Below are 15,094 nucleotides of genomic sequence, written 5' to 3'. Positions count from 1 at the left end.
CAGCCCAGGATCCGGCCTCCCCCGGGACAGGCAGAGGCCGGGAGGGCCCAGGACAGCGAGGACGCTCCTGCCCGGAGCTGAGCAGATCAGCGGCCCCGCCCCGGAGCCTCCAGGCCCTGCGGACGGAGAGCGAGAGCCGAGAGCCCCGAGCCCCGTAGTTCCTGCGGAGGCTGAATCCAGGCTTCCAGAGTTGCCATAGCAACTGCGGCTGTTCCTCCTGGGGCCCCACGGGGTAAACAACCCCCGCTGAGCCCTGCAGCAGGCAGGGGCAGAGCAGCTCCCCACCAAGTGCTAACACCTGAAAATCAGCACAGCAGGCCCCTCCCCAGAAGACCAGCTGGACGGACCAGTGATACTCCCCCGTGTTCCAATACAACTTGTTTTGGCCACTCTGCACTGAGCAAAATGACTAGAAGGAAAACCTCACTCAAAAGAAAGAATCAGAAACAGCCCTCTCTCCCACAGAGTTACAAAATCTGGATTACACTTCAATGTCAGAAAGCCAATTCAGAAGCACCATTATACAGCTACTGGTGGCTCTAGAAAAAAGCATTAAGGCCTCACGAGACTTCATGACTGCAGAATTTAGATCCAATCAGGCAGAAATTAAAAATCAATTGAATGAGATGCAATCCAAACTAGAAGTCCTAACGACGAGGGTTAACGAGGTGGAAGAACGAGTGAGTGACATAGAAGACAAGTTAATGGCAAAGAGGGAAACTGAGGAAAAAAGAGATAAACAATTAAAGAACCATGAAGACAGATTAAGGCAAATAAATGACACTCTAAGGAAGAAAAACCTACGTTTAATTGGGGTTCCCGAGGGCGCCGAAAGGGACAGAGGGCCAGAATATGTATTTGAACAAATCCTAGCTGAAAACTTTCCCAATCTGGGAAGGGAAACAGGCATTCAGATCCAGGAAATAGAGAGATCCCCCCCTAAAATCAATAAAAACCGTTCAACACCTCGACATCTAATAGTGAAGCTTGCAAATTCCAAAGATAAAGAGAAGATCCTTAAAGCAGCAAGAGACAAGAAGTCCCTGACTTTCATGGGGAGGAATATTAGGGTAACAGCAGACCTCTCCACAGAGACCTGGCAGGCCAGTAAGGGCTGGCAGGATATATTCAGGGTCCTAAATGAGAAGAACATGCAACCAAGAATACTTTATCCAGCAAGGCTCTCATTCAAAATGGAAGGAGAGATAAAGAGCTTCCAAGACAGGCAGGAACTGAAAGAATATGTGACCTCCAAACCAGCTCTGCAAGAAATTTTAAGGGGGACTCTTAAAACTCCCCTTTAAGAAGAAGTTCAAGTAACTCTGAACGTGAATGGGCTTAATGACCCCATCAAAAGGCGCAGAGTTTCAGACTGGATAAAAAAACAGGACCCATCTATTTGCTGTCTACAAGAGACTCATTTTAGACAGAAGGACACCTACAACCTGAAAATAAAAGGTTGGAGAACCATTTACCATTCAAATGGTTCTCAAAATATACCCTAAAAACTACAGAACACTTCTGAAAGAAATTGAGGAAGACACAAAGAGATGGAAAAATATTCCATGCTCATGGATTGGCAGAATTAATATTGTGAAAATGTCAATGTTACCCAGGGCAATTTACACGTTCAATGCAATCCCTATCAAAATACCATGGACTTTCTTCAGAGACTTAGAAAAAATCTCTGGAAATGGTTAAACACATGTAGCAAATAAAGAGCCATCTATTCAGCAAAATCTATGACAATTAGGTGGGAAAAAAAGTGAGTCTGTGGTATGTGACCCAAGATTGCTTCCTTCCTCCCCCTTCCCGCCTCAATAACGTGCAGATTCCACTCCAGACTGTACAGCCAAGAACACAGGGCTCCCTCTCCCTGTAGCACCTAATCAGAGGGCTACCTTCTTATCAGGTGCAGGATATCAGCATTTCTCATCCTGCCCTCAGCATCTGTTGATAAGGCTAAGTTGTGAGTGAGTAAGTGCAGCCAAAGGTGAGGGATCCCTCCTGCCTAGTCTGCACTGGTGAGGCAGAGGCTCCATCTTTGGCATGGTGCCAGTGAGACTACTAGGACCCTGATCACCCTTGCCTGGCTTATAAGGTGGTGGTTTCATGTCAAGAGGGACAAGCTGTAAAGGCACAAGCCTACTGTGCCCATCTTGGCTAAATACTCAGCTCCTAAAGTCAGGGTGTCATTCAGAGAAAAGTTGCTATGTTCCCATCCCAGCTCCAGAGCTATGGCACAGAGATTTGGGAAAAGAAGCAAGCCTTAAAACAGATGGTTCCTCCCTAATCATCTCCAAAGGAAATGACTTCATTTGCAACAGAACATGGAGAAGCTCAAGCTCAAGGTCACTTTAAAGGCAGTACAGGTTGTGGTAAAAAATATTTTAAAGTAAATTGATAGATTCACTGTGGATACAGGCTGGCTAGTTTTTATGAGAGAAATGGGGAAGTAAATAGTAGAGAAGAGCCTAATAGAATCAGAATAAAACTCAAACACTGACTTCATAAACTATACTTTCAAAGGAGCACACACTTGACTGTATTAGTTGCGTTGAGCAATTTATGCTCCAGGTCATTGTTGAAAACAATATAATAATTAACCAGCAATAAGTGGAGCTTGATGGCCAGGTATGCACTGAGAAAGAGACAGTTAAGAAAGACCTGCCAAGGCCTCAGTCCATGCAGCACAATATGAAAAGTTTAACACTATATTGGGAAAAATAACCTCCACTAAAACAATCTAGCCAGTAACTAAATAAGCAGGCACATAACAATAACAAGCGAGAAGGTGGGGGCCAGTACATGGAATTGCTACATATTTCAAAGTATCTAAAATGTCCATTTACAACAAAAAATTGACATGTGGAAAAAGAGGAATGGTATGACACACCTAAACAAATAGAGCAAGAACACATCTGTAAGAATGACTAAATGTTGGATTTAACAAAGACTTCAAAACAGTCATTATAAAAATGTTAAAGGAACTAAAGGAAACCATAATTAAGGAAGTAAAGGAAGGTATGATGACAATGTCATATCAAATAGAGAATATCAATAAAGATACAATTTATTTAAAAAAACAAATAGAAGTTATGGAGTTGAAAAAGTACAATAACAAATGAAAAATTTACTAGAGGGGCTCAAAAGATTTATGATATCAGAAAAAGAATAAACTTGAAAAAAAGATCAATAGAGGTTATGAAAGCTGAAGAACAAAGAAAAAATGATAAAGAAAAATGAAAAAGCCTTACAGAAATGTGAGACACCATTAAGCACACAAAAGTGCATGAGAGTACCAGAAGGACAAGAGAGAAAAAAGACCAGAAAACATACTTGAAAAAATAATAGATGAAAACTTCTCAAATTTACTGAAAAACATTAATCTATACTTTCTGAAGGAGGCTCAGTGACTTCCAAGTAGGATAAACGTGAAAAAACTCGTAAACAGAATTGCTAAAAGTCAAAGACAATAATAAAAAACTGAAAGAAGAGAAAAATGACTCGTCACTTACAAGAGCACTCCAACAGTTGGCTTCTTATTAAAATAATGGAAGCCAGAAGCAGTGGAATAACATAGTCAAAGTGTACAAAGAAAAAATCATCAACCAAGAATCCTATATCCAGCAAAGCTATCTTTAAGAAATGAATTTAAACAAAAACATTGCTGGATAAACAAAAACGGAGAGAATTTGTTGCTAGCAAACATGATAAGAAATATCAGAGGAAGTTCTTCAGACTGCAAGTGACTCCAAACAGTAATATGAATCCACGTGAGAAAACAGAGAACACTGGTAAATGTAAGTAATTACGCATTATAAAAGACAATATGAACAAATATTTCTTCTCTTAACTGATTTATAAAATTATAGTATTAAATAATAGATAATGTATATATTTCAAGATAGCAAAAAGGAGGTGAGTGGGAGGAAAGTTTTCTTGTACTAAGGGAATGATATCAGGGAATGTGTATTTGGTAACTCAAATTCACAGAAACAGATGAAGAAAACCAGAAAGGATAAATAGGAAGGTTAATTTAACAAAAGCTACAAAAAAAGCTATAATATATGCTTGCTTGCTTTATTTCTTTACAAGTACTAAATTTGATAAACTCATAATTATAACAAATTGAATTGTTGCATTTATAACATTTATATATATGATATGTATAATGATAACATCACAAAAAGGGGGAAAGAAGCATAGAGCTATATAGGACTATAGCTCACTGGAATTAAGTTAGCATAAATCTGAAGCTGATTCTGGTAAGTGAAGATATCCTAGGGTAAGCACTATGGACCTCAAAAAAAATGGTGAAAAAAATCACTAAAGAAACTAAAATGCTACAATGAAAAATATCCACTTAATGCAAAAGAAAGCAATAAAAGAAGTACAGAGGAACAAAAAAGGTATGAGACATACTGAAAACAAAAGTAAAACAGCAGACATAAATCCAATAATATTAATAACATTAACTGAATGAGAGTGGATTTAAAAATTTATTCAAAAGGCAGAAGTTGTCAGACTAAGTTAAAAAAAAAGATCCAATTTGGCAATTTCTGTATACATAGAACAGACTAAACTGAAAGAGACAAATAAATTGAACATGAAAGGATGGAGAAATATATATCATGCAAACGGCAACTTCAAGAAAACTGGAGCAGCTATAACAATATTGTACAAAATAGACTTTAGAACAAAAAATGCCACTAGAGATAATGAGGAATATTTTGTAATGAGAAGAGGGTTAATGGATCCGGAATATAGAACAATTATAGACACATGCACATAATGAAAGACTTCTGACACACATGAAGCAAAAATTAACAGAAATGAAGGTTGAAATAGATTATTCAACACTAATGAAATTCCACTTTCTGTTTTCTATTAACAACACAACTCCACTTTCAATAATGTATAGAACATTAAAATTCGAGCAGAACTCAACGAAATTGAGACCAGAAGAACTGTGGAACAGATCAACAGAACCAGGAGTTGGTTCTTTGAAAGAGTTAATAAGATAGATAAACCATTAGCCAACCTTATTAAAAAGAAGAGAGAGAAGACTCAAATTAATAAAATCATGAATGAGAAAGGAGACATCACTACCAACACCAAGGAAATACAAACGATTTTAAAAACATATGATGAACAGCTCTACACCAATAAATTAGGCAATCTAGAAGAAATGGGCGCATTCCTGGAAAGCCACAAACTTCCAAAACTGGAACAGGAAGAAATAGAAAACCTGAACAGGCCAATAACCAGGGAGGAAATTGAAGCAGTCATCAAAAACCTCCCAAGACACAAGAGTCCAGGGCCAGATGGCTTCCCAGGGGAATTCTATCAAATGTTTAAAGAAGAAATCATACCTATTCTACTAAAGCTTTTTGGAAAGATAGAAAGAGATGGAGTACTTCCAAACGCATTCTATGAGGCCAGCATCACCTTAATTCCAAAACCAGACAAAGACCCCACCAAAAAGGAGAATTACAGACCAATATCCCTGATGAACATGGATGCAAAAATTCTCAACAAGATACTAGCCAATAGGATCCAACAACACATTAAGAAAATTTTTCACCATGACCAAGTAGGATTTATCCCCGGGACACAAGGCTGGTTCAACACTCATAAAACAATCAATGTGATTCATCATATCAGCAAGAGAAAACCCAAGAACCATATGATCCTCTCATTAGATGCAGAGAAAGCATTTGACAAAATACAGCATCCATTCCTGATCAAAACTCTTCAGATAGAGGGAACTTTCCTCGACATCTTAAAAGCCATTACGAAAAGCCCACAGCAAATATCATTCTCAATGGAGAAGCACTGGGAGCCTTTCCCCTAAGATCAGGAACAAGACAGGGATGTCCACTCTCACCACTGCTATTCAACATAGTATTGGAAGTCCTAGCCTCAGCAATCAGACAACAAAAAGACATTTAAGGCATTCAACTTGGCAAAGAAGAAGTCAAACTCTCCCTCTTCGCCGATGACATGATACTCTACATAGAAAACCCAAAAGCCTCCACCCCAAGATTGCTAGAACTCATACAGCAGTTTGGCAGCGTGGCAGGATACAAAATCAATGCCCAGAAATCAATGGCATTCCTATACACTAACAATGAGACTGAAGAAAGAGAAATTAAGGAGTCAATCCCATTGACAGTTGCACCCAAAAGCATAAAATACCTAGGAATAAACCTAACCAAAGAGGTAAAGGATCTATACCCTAAAAACTATAGAACACTTCTGAAAGAAATTGAGGAAGACACAAAGAGATGGAAAAATATCCCATGCTCATGGATTGGCAGAATTAATATTGTGAAAATGTCAATGTTACCCAGGGCAATTTACACGTTTAATGCAATCCCTATCAAAATACCATGGACTTTCTTCAGAGATTAGAACAAATTATTTTAAGATTTGTGTGGAATCAGAAAAGACCCCGAATAGCCAGGGGAATTTTAAAGAAGAAAACCATATCTGGGGGCATCACAATGCCAGATTTCAGGTTGTACTACAAAGCTGTGGTCATCAAGACAGTGTGGTACTGGCACAAAAACAGACACATAGATCAATGGAACAGAAGAGAGAACCCAGAAGTGGACCCTCAACTTTATGGTCAACTAATATTCGATAAAGGAGGAAAGACTATCCACTGGAAGAAAGACAGTCTCTTCAATAAATGGTGTTGGGAAAATTGGACATCCACATACAGAAGAATGAAACTAGACCACTCTCTTGCACCATACACAAAGATAAACTCAAAATGGATGAAAGATCTAAATGTGAGACAAGATTCCATCAAAATCCTAGAGGAGAACACAGGCAACACCCTTTTTGAACTCGGCCACAGTAACTTCTTGCAAGATACATCCACGAAAGCAAAAGAAACAAAAGCAAAAATGAACTATTGGGACTTCATCAAGATAAGAAGCTTTTGCACAGCAAAGGATACAGTCAACAAAACTCAAAGACAACCTACAGAATGGGAGAAGATATTTGCAAATGACCTATCAGATAAAGGGCTAGTTTCCAAGATCTATAAAGAACTTATTAAACTCAACACCAAAGAAAACAATCCAATCATGAAATGGGCAAAAGACATGAAGAGAAATCTCACAGAGGAAGACACAGACATGGCCAACATGCACATGAGAAAATGCTCTGCATCACTGGCCATCAGGGAAATACAAATCAAAACCACAATGAGATACCACCTCACACCAGTGAGAATGGGGAAAATTAACAAGGCAGGAAACAACAAATGTTGGAGAGGATGCGGAGAAAAGGGAACCCCCTTACACTGTTGGTGGGAATGTGAACTGGTGCAGCCACTCTGGAAAACTGTGTGGAGGGTCCTCAAAGAGTTAAAAATAGACCTACCCTATCACCCAGCAATTGCATTGTTAGGGATTTACCCCAAAGATTCAGATGCAATGAAACGCTGGGACACCTGCACCCCGATGTTTCTAGCAGCCATGTCCACAATAGCCAAACTGTGGAAGGAGCCTCGGTGTCCATCGAAACTTGAATGGATAAAGAAGATGTGGTCTATGTATACAATGGAATATTACTCAGCCATTAGAAATGACAAATACCCACCATTTGCTTCAACGTGGATGGAACTGGAGGGTATTATGCTGAGTGAAGTAAGTCAATCGGAGAAACACAAACAGTGTATGTTCTCATTCATTTGGGGAATATGAATAACAGTGAAAGGGAATATAAGGGAAGGGAGAAGACATGTGTGGGAAATATCAGAAAGGGAGACAGAACATAAAGACTCCTAACTCTAGGAAACGAACTAGGGGTGGTGGAAGGGAGGAGGGCGGGGGGTGGGGGTGAATGGGTGTCGGGCACTGAGGATGAGCACTGGGTGTTATTCTGTATGTTGGTAAATTGAACACCAATAAAAATTAATTTATTAAAAAAACAATTATGTATAGAACAAACAGCAGAAGATCAATGAGGAAAGGAAAAATTGAGCAACACTACAAACCAACTAAACCCAACAAGCATCTATAAAAAACTTCTTCTAGGGGAGTCTGATTGGCTGAGTCAGTTAAGCATCTGCCTTTGGGTTAAGTCATGATCCCAGGGATCTGGGATCAAGCCTTACATCAGGCTCCCTGCTCAGCAAGGAGTCTGCTTCTCCCTCTCCCTCTGCCTTTTTCCTGGCTTATGCTTTCTCTCTCTCTCTCTCTAACAAATACATAAAATCTGTTAAAAAAAACTCCAAACAACATAATAATTTTTCTCAAGTGTTCATGGTATATATTTTTAGGATGGGCCATATACTAGTTAAGCCACAAAATAAATCTCAGAAAATTTAGAATGATTGAAATAATACTATGTTCTCTAAATACAACAGAATGAAATTAGAAATTAGTAACAAAAATTTGGAACACTCACAGTTATACAGAAATCAAATGACTCCAAATCAAATACTCCAAATAACTAATGGGTTAAAGATGTAAACAAAACGCAAATTAAAAAATACGTTGAGATGAATGAAAATTAAGATACAACATACCAAAAATTATGAGATGCAATGAAAGCAGTGGGTTAAATGGAAATTTACAGCCATGAATGCCTGTATTGAAAAGGAAGAAATACCTCAAGTAATTAACCTAAACTTACACTGATGAAACTGGAAAAAAACAGCAAACTAAACTCAAAGCAAGCAAAAGGAGGGAAATAAATATTAGAGTGGAAATAAATAAAACAGGCAATAGAAAAAACAATAGATAAAATCAATAAAATCAAAAGTGGTTCTTTGAAAATAGCAACAAAAGTGACGAAGCTTTACCTAGACTGACTAAGAAAAACAACTAAGGAGACTCAAATTACTAAGATCAGCAATGAAATGGGTACCCTGTTACTGAACCTAATGAAATAAAAAGGATTATAAGAAAAACTGTCAAGAATGCTATACCAATAAATAAATTCCTAGAAAGATAAAAATTACCAAAAAAAAAAATTCAAGAAGAAACAGTTTGAAAATACCTTTAAGTAAAGAGATTGAATTAATACTCAAAAAACTATCTAAAAAAAAAAACAATCTCAGGTACAGATGGTTCGTTGGTGACTACTATCAAACATTTAAAGACTGAATACTAATATTTTGCATTACCAATATTCCAAAAAATAGAAAAGGAGAAACACTTTTGTGAGACTAGTATTAACTTAATACCAATCCAGACAAATACAAGAAATCTACAGACCAATATCTTCAGTAAATATGGATGCAATAATCCTCAACAACATACTAGAAAACCAAATCCAGCAACTTATAAAAAGAATTATATACCATGACCAAATGTAATCTGTCTGCTTTCTCAGGAGTGCAAGGTTGGTTTAATATCCAAAGATCAATTAATGTTATATATCATAACAATAGAATGCAAACCAAAACCCACATATCATCTCAATAGATGTGGAAAGAACATTCGACAAAATGTAATGCCCTTCCATGATAAAAACATTTAAGAAAGTAGGAAAAGAAAGAACTTGCTCAGCCTGATAAAGGGTATCTATGAAAAAAACTACAGCCAACATTAGATTTAAAAGTGAAAGACTAAATTTTTTCCTCCTCAAAACATAATCTTATCTGAGGGGAAAAAAACCAGAAGTTTGATAATACCATTTTATTTCAACACTGTGCTGGAGGTTTTAGCCAGTGTGGCCAGAAAAAAAAAAAGAAATAAAAAACATTCACAATGGAAAGAAAGAAGTAAAACTGTCTTTTTTATAGACAACATGATCATCTATATAGAAAGTCCAATGAAATCTCCAAAAATTTATAGGAAGTAGGAAGTGAGTTTAGCAAGGTTGCATGATAACATCTCAATATACAAAAAAAAAGTGTATTCCTATTAGCAAAAAACAACCAAAAACTGACATTTAAAAAATATCATATATAATACTATCAAAAACATGAAATACTTAGCAATAAATCTTATAAAAGATGTCGAAGACCTGTATACTGACTCCTATAACTTCTAGGAAAAAAAAGAAGACCTCAATTAACTGAGAGCTATATCATGTTCAGGTTTAGACAACTCAATATTGCTAAGACGTCCTTTGCCCCAAAATTAATCTATAAATTCAACTCAATACCAATAAAAATAATAGTACCCCTTAAAAAAAAGAAAGTGAAAAAACTCACTCTAAAATTCATATGAAATTGCAAATGACCTAGAATATCTGAAACACTCTAGAAAATGGAGAACAAAATTGGAGGACCAATAATACCTGATTTTTAAAAAATATATAAAATTATATAAATATTTTTATATATTTGAGAAAAGTGCACCTGCATGAGTGGGGAGAGGGCCAGAGGGGGAGGCAGGGGGACAAGCTGACTGTGTGCTGAGCATGGAGCCTGACATGGGGCTTGATTTCACAACTCTGAGATCATGACCTGATCTGAAACCAAGCGTCAGCTGCTTAACCTACTGAGCCACCCTGATGCCCCAACACTACCTGATTGTAACACTTATTATAGAGCTCCACAATCAAGATGGTATTCATGGTAAGACAGGTATATAGATATATTATATAGAAGTCCAGAAATAGGCACATATATAAAACAAAGGATTTTCTACAAAGATGCAAAGACAATTCAATAAAGGGTAATTTTTTCAACATATGTTGTCGGAAGAACTGAATATCCAAATTCAAAAATATGCTACTTTGTACCACATACAAAAATTAATGGATCATAGGCCTAAATTCTAAGAGAAAATCTTTGTGTCCTTGGGTTAGACAAAGAATTCTTAGATATGGTTCTAAGAACATAATCAGTGAAAGAGCAAGTTGCTAAGTTGGACTATATCAAAATATTAAACTTGTGTTTTTTTTATTTTTTAAGATTTTATTTATTTATTTGAGAGAGAGCTCGTGAGCACAGAGGGAGAGTGAGAGGGAGAAGCAAACTCCCCACTGAGCAGAGAGCCCAATGCAGTACTCAATCCCAGGACCCTGAGATCATGACCTGAACTGAAGGCAGATGACTAACCAACTGAACCACCCAGGAGCTCCAAACTTCTGTTCTTTTATAAGACAATTTTGAGAGAATGAAAAGACAAGCCATAGACTAAGAGAAAATATTTGCTAAGTATATGTTTGATAGAGGGCTTATATCCAAAATATATCAAAACAAATACCAGAACAAGGAAACAAGCAACCAATTAAAAACTTGGGCAAATATTTGAAAATAAGTTTCACCAAAGAATAAGTATGGCTGGAAAATAGCACATGAAAAGATGCTAATCATTTTGAAATGCAAATTAAAACCACAATGATAAACTACTATACATATATACGTATGACATCCATACATCTACATTACATGTTAGTATATAGCTAAAATTAACAGATTGATCATACTAGGTGTTACATTAAGTAAGAATGTGGAGGAACTAGAATACTCATACACAGCTGGTGGAATGGAAAATGTTACAAACAACTTGGCAGTTTCTTAAAAAGTCAAATATATACTTATCATATATAATCCAGCCACTCCACTCCTAGGTATTCACCCAAGAAAAGCAAAAGCCTGTGTGAGCCAAAATTTGTATACCAATATTCACAGGAGCTTTATATGTGATAGTCAACAACTGGAATCAACGTAAATGTCTGTCACAGATGAAATGAAAAACTGTAGTTTGTTCTACATACTACAGAACAATAAAAAAAGGAATTAACTACTGATACATGCTCTAATGACAATGACTCTCAATTATGTTCAGAGAAAGAAGCCAGACAAAAATGAACACATATGGTGTAATTCTACTTTTATAGAATTCTCTGAAGTGCAAACTAAAGTATAGGGACAGAGGGCAGAACAGTAATTGTCTATAGGCTCAACATGGGAAGAAGGGGATAGGAAGCAGGTATACAAAAGGGCAAAAAGAGACTTTTGGAGGTGATGGATATGTTCATGACCTTGTCTGTGGTCATGGTTTCACAGATGTAAACTTATAGGTCAAAATCTGTCAAATTGCATAATATAAATACGTGTAGTGTGTGTTAATAATACCTCAATAAAGCTGTTAAGAAATAGCAGAAATATGAAAAGTTATGTTAAAATTTTATTATAGCTGATCCAGAGTTGGATCCCACAGGTGCTTGGGACCAAAACATATAGAACCATCCTAAAAGCATTTCACTCACTGAGAACACTATGGTATGTCTCCTCATTCAAGAAGCCCAGTCAAACCTTATTTCCTGAATCTGAGCTAAATGCCTACACTTCGTGACAGTAACATTTATTAACTTAATTATAAAATTACATGATTTTATTTATTTTTTTGTAAAGATTTTTTTAAGATTTATTTATTTATTTTATGATAGAAAGAGAGAGAGAGAGACAGGTAGAGGGAGAAGCAGGCTTCATGCCGGGAGCCCAATGCAGGTCTCGATCCCAGGACTCCAGGACTGCACCCTGGGCCAAAGGCAGGCACCAAACCACTAAGCCACCCAGGGATCCCCAATTACATGATTTTAGAGAAAAAAATAGGATACCTGTGTTTTGAATTCTAGAATGTTTTTTCCTGGATTAATTCTTCCGAGTAATATCAGATCCTTTATCTGCATACATTTCTTTCTAGGAGCTGTGCTGGAGTTTACAGGCTTTTTAATAATATGTTGACGGCCACGTTCAGAGTGGGAGGAGCTGTGGCTGTCATTAGCACGTCGAACAGTAAAAGCTGGTTTTTTAGGATAAGATTTTGTCTGATGCCCAGTAATACTGCCTAAGACATCAGTCCCTTGATGTGTCAGAGATTCCAATGTCCCCCTACTTGGCTGCTGGGAAGCTATTTTCCTCTTTCCTCTTTTTGGATCACAACTGGTAGGAGCCTGATCACAAACAACAGCTGATGGATGGGCATCATTTCTGGCAAGTATGCTTGTAGTCGCTGCAATGTTTAATGTGTTAGTTACTGCAGAAGGATGATTACAGGGCTCGCACTCTGGGGCTGGAGGCTCTGTGAGATCATTTCCTCTCTGTGAATACTCCCTCTGAGCAGTAAGAGCAACAGGTTGGGAGGGTAATTTAATCTTAGTGCCATCTGCACGTCTGGATTTTGGTGACCCATCGAAGGTACCATCATTGACATTTTGCTTAGAATTCAGCTCATTTCCAGAAAATTCCCTTCTCACTGTTTCTGAATTTACACAAGTGTTGGTATTTGGGCTGCTATTCCAAGTTTCTGGAGACAATGGTGTTTCCTGCATGCTTCCACAAGTAAGGCTGACAAGAGAAAGTGAACCTGACTGGGGCTGCAATGAATTTTCCAGACTGATAAGATCTTGGCTGTCCTTTTCACTAGAGATTGCTGAGCTGGACGGTGGCTTCCTCAAACTAGGACCAGACAAAGATGTAATGTTTTTATAGTTTTGGATTTTCTGGGTAATTTTTTTCTGTTTTTTTGCCACAACTAAAAGGCTCTTCTGTCTTGTGGCCAAGTTAGCCAGCTGTTCTCTCAGGACTCCTTGCTTAAATGATTCTATGGACACCCTACAGAAAGAAACAGAGAAAACAATATGAAAACCGGAGAAAAAATTTTTAGTAGTCATTTAGATTTTAAAGATACTTGTCTTAATTTAATCAGCCCAAAGTACACAAGGGTCTATTTTTGCAATGAATTTCTTCTGAGAGGAAAATGACTCTTAAGGTTACGAGTAAGACTGCCTTTTTATGGAGGTGATGGTGTGGTTTTCCACATTTATATTATTTACCAGTTGTGAGTCAACTCTGAAAAAGAAACAAAATTTGGGATAAGTAGCAACTGATGATCAAGGAGGAATACTATTCTTTAGATTTGGAGGTTGCTTACCTGTTCATAGTGGAAAGGTGTGTCAGGAAGTAACATTTGGGAATAAGTTCCATTTAAGTTCCCATAGAGCTGAAGGAGTGAGACTATTTTGTGAATAATTATACCTGAGCTAGACCTGAGCAATGTCAGTCCATCAAGTAATTACTGTAATTATGCTTTGAATCTGTACTGAATCACTTTCAGGTCCAGAGGGACTACCCAGATAGGCATTAACCTGTGTGACTATAAGGGGCTTGCATTTGAGAGAAAATGGCTAATCTACATACCTTTTTCTTTCGGTTATTCTACAGTGACCTTCAGGACACTAAACTCTTTGTTTCTAGTAGTTCTCAAACTTTTTGGTTTTAGGACTTTTTTAATACCTTTAAAAATTACTGAGGAACCCAAAGGGCTTTTGTTCATATGGATATATCTATCAATATTTACTGTTTTAGAAAATAAAACAGAAATTTTTAAAACAAGAACATTCAAGCATGCTTTCCATTACCTATTAGAATAATGATATCACACTTCATGTGGCCTCTGGAAAATTCCATTACACACTCATTAGAATGTGAGGCAAAAAGGCAAATAATATCTTAGTTTTCTTATAAAAATAGTTTTGACTTCACACACCCCTTGAAATCATCTCAGGGACCCTCAAGGGTCATCCTCAAGCAGCTGCTTTATGGGACAGCAATAGTATAGATATCTGTCTCTCTATCATAGTTTAGAGTTGTTGGTACTGAACTCCAAGCAAAACAGATGTTAAAGTGAGTAGCAGATGAAAATGGAAGAAACAGCAAGAAGAAATTAGATTAACAAACAACTAGTAGCATAAAAGGAGAAAAAATAGTAATATTGCATTTAAAACAGAGTTCAGACAGAAAAATAAAAGTTCATTTTAGATTACATGATTTTAAATCTTATAGCAATATGAATAGATTTACACACCTGCAAACCCAACTGATCAGTAACTTTCCAAAATCCACGGTATATTGTTAATCATAGGACATAAAGGAAAATTGAAGCTAGCCTTCTCCAAAGTCTCCTAGAATATATCCTGCAGTCAGTTACCCACCTGTAGGTCCTACAAGCTCACTTGCATTATACTGACAGGAAAACAGGAAATAGAAATGAATTTGTAATACTTATTCAATGGAGAGAAAAAGCAAAATGAACACAGAAGACTTATAAATGAAAATAGAAAACTGATTTTTAAATAAATTCAGGAAAAAAACTGAATGTACAATAGA

General features: G+C 37.0%; 1 protein-coding gene across 1 annotated transcript in view; it reads right to left on the bottom strand.

Annotated features, from left to right (window-relative positions):
• Positions 1 to 15,094, bottom strand: part of LOC129515320 (ankyrin repeat domain-containing protein 31-like) — a 59,466-nt gene that overhangs the window by 18,820 nt on the left and 25,552 nt on the right. Inside the window, exon 7 of the mRNA XM_055334210.1 lies at positions 12,544 to 13,540. Within this exon, the coding sequence (XP_055190185.1) occupies positions 12,544 to 13,540 (997 nt within the window). The remainder of the gene's footprint in view (positions 1 to 12,543; positions 13,541 to 15,094) is intronic.

This window comes from Nyctereutes procyonoides, unplaced genomic scaffold (genome assembly GCF_905146905.1).
Source record: "Nyctereutes procyonoides isolate TBG_1078 unplaced genomic scaffold, NYPRO_anot_genome, whole genome shotgun sequence".
NCBI classification, from domain to species: domain Eukaryota; kingdom Metazoa; phylum Chordata; class Mammalia; order Carnivora; family Canidae; genus Nyctereutes; species Nyctereutes procyonoides.
Note: the sequence above shows the minus strand (reverse complement) of the source record. Positions and strands in the feature narration are given on the sequence as shown.